Source organism: Apium graveolens, chromosome 7 (assembly GCF_009905375.1).
Source record: "Apium graveolens cultivar Ventura chromosome 7, ASM990537v1, whole genome shotgun sequence".
NCBI classification, from domain to species: domain Eukaryota; kingdom Viridiplantae; phylum Streptophyta; class Magnoliopsida; order Apiales; family Apiaceae; genus Apium; species Apium graveolens.
The window spans coordinates 3,701,574-3,712,694 of record NC_133653.1 but is presented as its reverse complement, the minus strand read 5'-3'; the positions used below and the strand labels follow the sequence as shown (position 1 = coordinate 3,712,694).

The 11,121-nt window shown below is 34.0% G+C and overlaps 2 protein-coding genes across 3 annotated transcripts; one reads left to right on the top strand and one right to left on the bottom strand.

The window, feature by feature from the left end:
- Window positions 1-2,393, top strand: LOC141671216 (uncharacterized). Its single transcript, XM_074477372.1, is given in 3 exon segments — window positions 1-1,115; window positions 1,117-1,191; window positions 2,053-2,393. Coding segments are annotated over 3 exon segments (1,080 nt in total). The 5' UTR covers window positions 1-269; the 3' UTR covers window positions 2,212-2,393.
- A 610-nt stretch (window positions 2,394-3,003) lies between these two features.
- On the bottom strand, window positions 3,004-6,175 carry LOC141675162 (putative CRM domain-containing protein At3g25440, chloroplastic). 2 transcript variants are annotated; one of them, XM_074481877.1, is made up of 4 exons: window positions 6,017-6,175; window positions 5,357-5,675; window positions 4,179-4,586; window positions 3,004-3,835 (listed from the first exon to the last, which is right to left on the bottom strand). In XM_074481877.1, the coding sequence occupies exons 1-4, from the start codon at window positions 6,127-6,129 to the stop codon at window positions 3,254-3,256; spliced, it is 1,422 nt and encodes a 473-aa protein (XP_074337978.1). In that variant the 5' UTR covers window positions 6,130-6,175; the 3' UTR covers window positions 3,004-3,253. The 2 variants fall into 2 exon arrangements, with proteins under 2 accessions (XP_074337978.1, XP_074337979.1); XM_074481878.1 differs by having other exon boundaries at window positions 5,357-5,653; window positions 6,017-6,135.
- Between the last annotated feature and the right edge of the window lie 4,946 nt (window positions 6,176-11,121).

Here is an 11,121-nt window from a genome sequence, read left to right as displayed (position 1 = left end):
ACATATCATGTTTCCTACCCGACCCGGCAGTGGCTGGAAATCTCTCTCTCTCTCTCCCCCAGTATACGCACCTCAATTGTGTCTCTCTCTGCAATTTATTCATCATCAATCTCTCTCTCTCTCTCTCCCTCAAGTGTCTCTCTCTCTGCAATTTATTCATCATCAATCTCTCTCTCTCTGCCAGTATACGCACCTCAATTGTGTCTCTCTCTGCAATTTATTAATCAATCTCTCTCTCGCTCTCTCTCTCTCTCAATTGTAAATTAGGGATGGATTCATTGCTAGCAAGTTACGCTTCTTCTTCAGACGACGAAGAAGATACCTCAATCAAACCCCCTTCTCCTCCTCCTTCAAAACCATCCTCCGTCTTCTCATCTCTCCCGCCTCCCAAATCATCTCTCTCTAAACCCTCCCCTTCCTCTTCTTCTCAGCCTAACCCTAAACCCTCTTTATTCTCAGCCCTTCCCAAGCCCAAATCCCAATCCCAAGACCCCCCTCCTACCAAAACCCCCAAAAAAATCGTCCAATTTCGACCTCCTATCAATCCAATCACCCCGGACAACGACGATGACGAAGACGATGACACCGAAAAGGCTAAACAAATTAAAAACACTGAATCTACTAATTCAATGAAGAATTCGTCTTTTAAGTCCATCTCATCATTTCTTCCTGCTCCCAAGAATTCAATGTCTTTAGGTGGTTCTTCCTCCTCCTCTTCCGGTACTTCTCGTAGATCGATACTCGAAGCAGATGCCCCTCCTGCAGCTACCTCTACTCATGGTAATGTTTCCACTAAGCCACCTAATGATAATGCTTATACTTCGAATGTGGTTCAACCTAGTAATGATTATGCAAATTACGACACTACTTATGCTGATTATGCTCCTGGATATAATAATGATGCTTTCAATTTGGCTCCCGCTTCGGATAGTTATGCTACTTATGATGTTACTTATCCTGCTTATGACACCAATTACGACCAACAATATGAAAATAAATGGATTGATAAGTCCAATACGACTGAGGCACCAACAATGCCAGTAGAAATTATGGGTAGAAGTTCTGGAAAGAGAGGCAGGAATGATTTTCCTTCGGAAATGATTGAGGTTAGTCAAGGATGAATTGATGAAGAATAGACCAAGGGAGGACACTGCCAAGTTGACTGGAATTGCATTCGGTCCTTCTTACCAGGTTCTTTTTTGCCCCCCGTTTTTACTGCTTTTACTGATTATTTTTTCTTGCTGCCCTAGATTGCACTTCAAAACATGATGTTCCTCTGTTTACTAGTTATAAGCTATTATCTGTTTAGAAAGGATAGTTTAGTTAATATTATTTAACTTATAAATTGTACAAAAACTCTACTTAAAAAAATTAAAGAAAAATGAATGACATGAAAAATGCTGGAACTTACATTTACCGAGTTCGATATGAGATATGAATTATTGTCAAATTTAATTATGAATTTAAAGTAAGTACCTCCTTCCTACTTATATATAATATACAACTTGCAAGTCAGTTTTAAGTCTAATTTAAATAAATTTTTGGAGGAGATAGTTGCAACGGATTTGTTACAATTATATAGCCACATAGATGAATAACTGTTAAATTAATATATGTGTATTTACAATAGGACCAATGTCACATGTTAAAATTAAAATATCCACCATACCAAACTGAAAATGTGAGATTAAGTTACGTTTCACATACTTTGGTTGGGCGTTGCACAGTTGGCCGTGTGCACTTTTACTACTTCCACCATTGCTTTTTTACAATTTTAAACTATAATTCATCCCAAAAATATGTAAACGAATGCTTTATTCTTTACTAACATCATCACAGAAAGTTTTTACACATCGCAAATAATTTTACTCTTTTCTTTTAGACCTCGTCACCTTGTAGTTCTATTCACAAATTTCTTTATATCTATGAACTTACGAACAGCAGATTGTAGATGTCTTCTAAAAGTGTGACTGTTCCATTTTTTAAGAAAATCATATAATTTGATGCCTGAAATGAGATGCCTTTCTTAATAACAATTGTTTTGTTGTGTAGCCTGTTTCTGCAAAAGGAAAGCCTTCAAAGTTGCACAAGAGGAAGCATCAGATTGGTACTCTGTATTTTGACATGAGACAAAAGGAGATGGAGCTCGCGGAGAGGAGAGCCAAAGGATTCCTCACCAAAGCTGAAACACAAGCCAAGTACGGATGGTAGGGTTGTCAAGTTTTAACACTAGATCATTTTAAATTGAGAACCAAATGTGTTATCACCTGATAATCCTAAGAGTATCATCATTTGTGAGTGTATTTAGAACGATATAAGATACAGTGATTGATCCTGAGTCTACCTCACTTTACCTGTATTTGGATAATGAAATAGATTGTTTACTTGCTCGACCTTGTTTCCGCTGTTTGCTTATCCAAGTATTGTGTAGCTTTGGTGATTGTCTAAAAGCAAGTTGTTTCCTTCTTAGAAAGTGTTATCTTTAGTTTTATATGTTCTGAAAAGATTTTTAGCAACCATAGTTGAAATTTTATAAATGAATGTTGAAAACAAAGTATAAAAATACTAATTACAACTATCTTCTAACAAAATAACTTCATTCTTTGGTTTTGGTATGTTAAGATCATGCAAATACTTTTTTGCATTTTTTTGTGAATAGCTAGCGATATCTTAAAGTTGTAATGAAGATAATATAATAATGTCATTTGCGAATAGCTAGCGATAATCTTAAAGGTGTAATGAAGAATTAGGATGGGGCACCTGTGGCTGCGGGTTCGTTTAAATTCTGTCAATGCCAAATTCATTCCATGTCGCTGCAAATGTTTGTTACCTTTCTGCTATAGCAAATGTTTGTTACATTTCTGCTATAGACAACTAATGAATGTGGTAATTAAGTATAGAACGAAGCTTATAAAATGTATATTGGGTTTCAAGCTACACTTGCTGGTAAATGACACCATAGTTTTTGAGGATAAAAGCTACTTTAGTGGAAACTGGAAAGAATGAGAAGAAAGAAAGCTTAATATGCTACAGCAAAGAAAGAAGTTAGGAGTTTACTATTCATGTTTTCGGTGACCCTTCTGCAAACAATTACATTTAAAATACTCACAGCTTGTGACTAGTTGTATCTAGGGGATTATACAAATGATTTGCAATTGCAAATGCAAAGACAACCAAACCAAGAAATTAAAATATTGAAACTGGGATACAATCCACTAATTAGCCATAAACTTCATAGAATACATTCAAACTATTATCTTCTCTTTTTCTTTAAAAGTGAAGCAGCTCGTAGAACCATCCGATCAACCTCGTCAAGGTTGGGTATTTCTGTATCTTTTTCCCACGACTTCTCCGTTTTTGAGTCTGCGGATATTTGACGTAGGTGCACTTCAAAATCATCTGTCTGCCTGTCATCCCTTGCAGGGAATTTGTCAAACTCATCCAAGTATAAGTTTTGTTCCTTCTCATTATCAGTATCAGACTCCGTCTCAAAAATATCCGACAGGGCTTCAGAATCTGAATCCATACCTGAGTGTATGGTGGAATCATCATCCTCACGGTATTCACCATTTTGAGCCATTAGTTCTTTTAGCTTTAAAGAGCCTTCCAATTGTTCTTTTGAAAGGTTTCCGGAGTTGCAAGTTGTAATGTCGATCAATTGGGCTTTGCTAGTAACCTCAGGTATACTTTTAGTTTGGCCTTCTTCAGTTAAACCCAAATTACTTTCAGCTTGGTTTTCGGCCCTTGCTCGAAGCAGCTCTAGGTCCTGCTCAAGTCTTGGTATATACTTCCTTACAGCTCGAAGGCCATCCCGGTATTTGGATTTGTCTAAAGCCTGCATAGGCAAATACATTAATCAATACATAAAAACCATTCATATTTATAAATATAATTTTTTAGATTTAAAAATATATTGATAAAACAGGCCTGATTTTTTCAGACTAAATTTTAAGTGTCGGCCGGGCCAAACCTTTGCCTACGGGTTATATTCACCCTGAGTCTACACCGGTGGATAAGGGGATATGGACATCTTCCAATACTTTTACTAGATAAAACTAAGATGATGAGATTTGTTAGACTATAGCATGATATGGATGCCTTGTGAGACATTTGTAAGGGTAAATCTTTCACTAATTTGTGGTAAATGTAAATAAGGTGAAGAACAGTGGACCACATACCTTCTTCCGAGGGAGAGTGATCCTCGGTGACATTATCTCTGTTGGTGGCTGAGTATAGTTCTTCCCTCTGTACATTATGATGGAATTATCTTCTTGAATGTCAAGAACAATCCCTCCTGTCAATCTTGCCAGCTCAACTGCAATCTCCCTTACCTCCTCTGGGGAGAATGTCTTAACCACTACCTGTAGAGTCTGGTGCTTCTTCCAGTGCAAGTGCATGTTGAGGATTACTCCTTGGTATATACCTCTTCTTCCAATTGGCACATAATTCTTGCTTTTTTGCCCCATCTTTAAAAAGAAAAAGTGCTCTTCTGGTGTTAATATCTCTGGGTCATGTTTTGTTTCTGCTGATTCCTTAGGCTCGAGCTTCTTAAGAGCTTCAAGATACCTTTCTTCTTTTTTCCGAGCCTGGTAAAAAGATATATCAAAATTAATAGACCAATATGCAAAGTATTCATTAAAAAGAAAAAGCTCATGCTCATTCTTCAATTAATTGAGAATCGGGTAAACACATATCGGCCACAGCTGCAATTCATCAATTCCAGATTTAATACTCTTCAAGAAACTCAGCATAGCAAAGCACAATATGATTTAATTCTGATCAGTTCCTTACATTAGTTACAAAGATAGTTGTTTTACAGAGATGGCGGAGTAAAGCACAATATAATTTACTTATGATTAGTTCTTTACATTAGTTACAAAGAAAGATGTTCATACAAATTTTACAGCATGTTGTCCAACATAACTTACATGCGATACTTGTTTTAAAAAATTAAGTTGAAATAGTTTAATATGTTCAGAAATGATGCGAGCAGTATCTCCTTTCACAACATCTATGAGACTAGCAAGTTACCGTAGAACATAGTGTCAAACTGAGGTCCGGAAGTACTGAAGGAAAAAGGAAATACTTTCAACAGTGACCTTTTACATCTAACACACTAGTAAACCCGTTATAGTTTAATCTCACATCGACAGGTTTTCTTTATTATTTAACCTGTCCTATTTATTCAAACACTGAAACACATATATATTGTCCTTGATATTTGTGAACAAGTTATTTTCAAATTAAGCAAGTAAACTTCGAGAACTAACATAAGTTAAGGCCAGAGAGTGTCCTATAATCTATTGTTTGTTTCTCGCAATTTGAAGAATGACACACAAGGCAACAGCAAAATTACCTTTCTCAGTTTAAACAGAATTTTTTCTTCGGCAGTCATTCTTCCGTAGTCCCTTTTCTTCTTAAACCTAAAGGACTTCAACCACTTGACAACAGCTCTTTTCCCTTTCAACTTTTTCCTCTTAATTTTACCATCACCAGAGCCCTCGGTGTGTGTACAGCTTCCTGCAGCCTCAGCTGGCTTCACGGGTTCATTGACTTGGCTCAACCACCGACTCATGTGGATTAACCGACCTCCTCTAGCGTAAAACCTTTCATTCTCATAAAGTGTTGACACAGAAGATACTTGACCAAAAACCTTGCACATAACATGACAGTAGCTGGTATGACATTCGATTAGCAAAATGTAGGATAGAAAATCGTATACCCTAACATAAATAAATAATTAGATAATCTCATTGATAAGATAAGAACTCCTTGTGAAATAATGCCGTAATTCCTAAAGTGCTGTGACCTCGAACACTCTGATTCTTTATTTGTTAAATATCGAAAATATCGCAAAGTTTTCGATACTCTAATCTAACATTTCAGCAATTACTTACTACATCAAGGCTAACAGAATTGAAGGAACATGTAAAAAGCTAAAATCATTAGCAAACTTAAGGCATCCAATAACAGTGAATTAAAAAAAGTAAGGGATTAATAAAATAACAGTGAGTACCTTTGAGATTGTAAAAACAAGTGATTGAAGAGCACTTTCTTCAGCTGCTGGTTCGAATTACACGCACTTTTAGAAGCAGCTAATAATAATAGTCCTCTTGCAATCATCACCATTTTTTTGTTAATCGCCTGGAATCAAATTTGCAGGATTCATATTGTTTTGTTAACTGGGTTGGGCTTTTATTGAGTCCAGGAGGTAAGGTGATATTAGAAGCCTGTTTACTGCTTGTACTGGTATAATACGATTTGTTGGCCCATTTCAGTTTTATTACTTTTATTCACTAATTTAAGGCTAGTTATTATTTTTATTCTAGAAACTTGAATCAAAAATAAGGAAATTATTATTCTTATGCATATAATTTTTATTTTAGAAAGTTAAAATTACGAGTTCTTTTAAAAAAAATCTCTCAAATTAACCTCAATTCAAAAGTTAAATCTTATGAATTTTATATATACCTAACATAAAAAATTACATTAATCAAACAATTTTGTATAAATTAATATTAGATTAATTTCATTTATCATTATCAATTATTATATGAATAGTGATAGAGGTATCAAATTGAGTATTAAAATTTTTATTCTAAATAACGTGACATCAATAACTTGTCAATTTAGAATGAATTTTTTGGTGAAATTTATTTGAAAAAGGGGTCTTAGTATTAATTGTATCATATCCAATGAGATCATGACATGTGCCATTTAGGATCCATTTTGAATACAAATTTCAGGCCTTTATTTTTTTATCATATACCTCTGCCAACTAACTCTAATTCTTACTTTTTACACATTTTATTCGATGATCAGAGGCAAATTGAACACCGATTAAAACATAAATGAAATATGTGGAACTACTTATTTTAAACTATTAAATGATCTCGCGGTGATTTTTAATGTTTTATATGGCCTTGCAACAGTTTTATATTTGAGAGATTTTCTAAATCAAACGATTTGTACCGCAAAATATTTTTTGTGCCGTAGGTGCCAATATATTTACACATATATATGTATTGCATAATAATATCGGGTATAGTATAATTATATTGGGTCCAGTATATTGTGACAATCGTTTGTTTTGACTGGATACCTTTATATTTTTATTTTAGGAAGGATTATATTTTTTTGTCAGAAAAGGGAATTACGTTAAAAACTCATATCATTAACAAAACATGGTGAAATTTGGATTGGACATCTCTCATTCTCTAAATCGATCATCAATTGAACAGTTACACCTCGCTAAATAGCTACTCTAATCGCGTACCGTTTCACAAATTTAAAACTTATGCTTTTGTTACTTAAACTCGCAAGCATGTCACGACATTCTTTGATCACTCTACCCATATATGAGAGAACGGAAATAAAGTTACGAATATCCTGAACCGCCTGTAAGCAATCATATTCGATAATCATGTAACTGTGTCCTTCCTCCTTAACCCAACTTAAAACCTCTCTAATGACAAGAGTTTCTGCTAGCGATAGGTCTGGATTGATCTGTCCCTTGAACACTTGGGCATGGCTTCGACTAAGTTACCTTTATGATCTCGAACTACAGATGCATGGTTATAGCAACTTTTATCTTCAAAAATGATTGTATGTTATGCATAGTTGTTTGCCGGTGTTCATCTTCGTCGTTCTGGGTCATGTAACCTATGAACTGATCGAAAGTCTTATCATGAACATCTTCCACTAGTCAAATCCTGCGAGAGCTGAATCAACCGCTTCTTTAAAATCCAAACTACATTGATTTCATACGAAATCGTTCATATGTTTCCATATCATCCAACACACCATATGCCACTATCATGAATATCTTACTTGTTTTTCAGTTGAAATAATGCTTGTAACCATTCCAGGAAAAAGCTGAATTCCCTAGTCACGGGCTGATCATGAAGATGTAACCAACAAGAAGTAGCAAAAGAACAGGTTATCAAACTGTGAGCTATCGATTCAGAAGAGTCATTGTAAACTGCACACAGATCATTAACTTGGACTGCTAAATTTAAAGAACTGGTTATCAAACTGAATTTGAAGCTGCACTTTGATTATTTTCGAGGTAATGAAGAAGAGGATGCGCAATTTTAACAGGGTAACTACCCATCTTGTCCCTTCTCCAATAACAGAAATCATGAATTTCACTATTTAGGAAGTACACAAAATTATATTAGCGTCTCTACTGTCGAAAATGTATGTTACCAAGTCAAAGTCTCAACTGCCATCGGTCTATCGCTGTCTGAGTAAAGAACACCATTTGATCTTTTGACACCTGATTGTTCGTCTGAATGTAAGGATTTTGCTCTGACGGGAGTCACGGATCTTCCAAAATATTGACGGTTGACCCGTTACCAACCCTGCAACCCTTTCCTTGTTTTAACAACGATTAAGATTCAAGAATACTACGGCAAATTTAGCTAGGATTACTGCCAATTTTTGCGTTTAAAAACGAATCGTTAGATATTGAGTTATCTAAAAAGGGTGGGAACTGATAATAATACAAGTCAGATTCATTTATGTATGCGTTATTTACATTATGTTCAAGATATATTTTTTGAAAGAAATAAAAAAGAGAAATTTTAAATATCATTGACTTGTTCTTGAGTAATTTTTCAGGAAGGAAAAGAAATTTAAAAATTTTGGGAAAAAATCCTTTAATATTTGTTACAAAATTTTCTTCCCACTTTAAAAAAAATCAAAAAAAAGAAAGAAATAACTCATTTTCATCCTTTTCTTTTCGTTTGTGAACTCGAGAACACATAACACAGGGTTAATGATGCATGGGGTCCTACTGGAGTTGGGACCTCAAGAAAACTTAGGCATTTATTACTTGGATCTTATTTCCGGTTCATTTATATCGCTTTTTTATTATAAGTTTAATACATCTTGATTAGTTTATCTTTTATAATAACGGTGAACGTCCTGCATTAACAGTAATACCGTCGGTCAAAATAACTTAACATTATAAATTTGCGCGTTTGCACAAAATAAAACAACCCTGTGTAAGTACTAGAGTTTAGAACTAATAAAGTAGTCTAAAACGTCTCTACAATGTCTTCTGTAGAGCCGTTCGCAAATAAACTGAAGTTCGACTCGTTAAAGACTCGATTCGACTCGGTTCGTTAAGAGTTCGAGTTCGAACTCGAATATAAAAATGTGTTTTTTAAAAACTAGCTCGAGTCGAGCTTTTGACTGTTCGGCTCGAGTTCGGCTCGGTTTTGCTCGAAAAAAATTTAAAATATATTTTAATTTTTATATATTGGATTATTATGAATATATTCAATTTTTGTATAAATATTTCTCAATTACTGAATCGTATGAATGTAAAGATTTGTATTTTAGTAGTCTGAAAAAGTTCCCGATCAAAAAAAAATTATTTAATTTGATATTTTAATAATTAACAACTGATTTGACTAGTATTTGTGACAAGTATTTATTCCCATATTGGTGTTTCAATTTTTTTTGAAACTATTTATGAATGATTCAACCATACGGATATTAAGATCTATATATTTTAGTGATAAGACAAAATTTTCTTAAAAAAACAAAATTTATTTTGTTTGTTATTTTAACAAACAACCAAATTGTTTGATTAGTTATTAATGATTTAAAAATCTATATATTTTAATGATTTGATAAAAAAATTTTAAAAAAAATAAATACATTTGGTTTGTTATTTTAAAAATCAACCGGTGCCGATGGTATGACCCGATTTTTTTTTTACTTCAGGAGAAATCTCATGCTCGATTGAGTTCGACTCGACTCGATTGTGTTCAATGAAAGTTCATGTTCCGTTGGTTAACAAACTCAAACTCGAACACTATTTTTTGTTTGTTAAGAAAGCTCGGTTCGACTCGTTAAAACTTAGGTCGATTTGTTAAAATTCGGATCGGTTCGTGAACAGCTTTAGTTTTGAAAAAATATAGCTTTTATTTTTTAATTTTGTTGCCAATGAAATTATATCTCTAGTATATAATTCATTTTATTTTTTTTGACAAATATTGTTTATAACCTTACAGATGAGTATCTGTCCTCAAAAAAATTCGAAATGACGCGAGGATCGAAACCCGGACCTGAGGCAACAAATGATAAATTCTTAACTACTTGCAAATTGCGCCTTTAATTGTCATATTGAAAAAGTTTTTCAAAAAATTTAATAAACTTATTGCGCCTCATCTTATACTTATTGTCTGCTCTTTCACATGGTTAGAGTTAACCTCAACCTGTTCTAGCTTACGGGGTCTCATCCCACCAGACTGTTCTACTAATACTGTTGTTCAGTTGTAAAATTTTATAACATCTCATTAATTCGCGTCCAAAATCTTGTCTCACACAATTTTTTTAGTAACTTGTATGTACAAAAATACCAATTTACACAGTATTTACCAGATTTATATCAGAAATAGAAATGTAATCCAATTATGTGTCTAAACTGATCAATGGAGAAGATCGTGTAGACGAGTCAAATCGGATAATTTAAAAATAAATCAATATCGCAAACCAAGAAATTGCCTCAAAACATGATTTGTTAAGGGACAGAGTGAGTTTGCAAATTACACTAATCCAAATCAATTCATTAATACACACAGCACAAATGTGACAGTATAATAAGGGCCTGAATAATCAGCCAATAATCATATTCAGGCGAGTGATACTGACTTTATTATCGCAAGTTGTAAAAATTACAATAATTGACTGAACCGTAGATAGATACACATCGAGATCCAGTCAAGAAGCTGACTTGCTTGACCATTCAGATTAAGCATGAACGATTAAGTTGTAAAATCTACGATCATTGACTGAACCGTAGGCTTTGTATCAAGCTCTGCTCAGATATAGATACGAAATAAATAAAAATAGATACAAAACCAAGTTTCGATGACCGTGATATATGAAGCTGCTGTATGAAAGATAGAGAGAGTCATGTTTATATACATACAATAAGCCAGCCAAGTTAGGGTTTTTTCTGCTTAAGCCGTAGTTGGGCCTATGCTTGGCCCATATTATATTAAATTATTGAATCTGGCCCAACAGTTTCATTTTAGCAGCTACCCCATTCATTTTGTCAAGATAATCAACCTCATTTTTTTTTAGAATCAACCTCATTACTTAGTT

What these genes read in the sequence shown, in the direction of transcription:
- LOC141675162 (XM_074481877.1), bottom strand. Translation starts at nt 6,129, where the DNA reads ATGGTGATGATTGCAAGAGGACTATTATTATTAGCTGCTTCTAAAAGT. An exon ending in TTCTGTTTAAACTGAGAAAG is followed by an intron (nt 4,587 to 5,356) that starts GTAATTTTGCTG and finishes TCTTTTTACCAG; the next exon opens with GCTCGGAAAAAAGAAGAAAG. An exon ending in TCACTCTCCCTCGGAAGAAG is followed by an intron (nt 3,836 to 4,178) that starts GTATGTGGTCCA and finishes TTGCCTATGCAG; the next exon opens with GCTTTAGACAAATCCAAATA.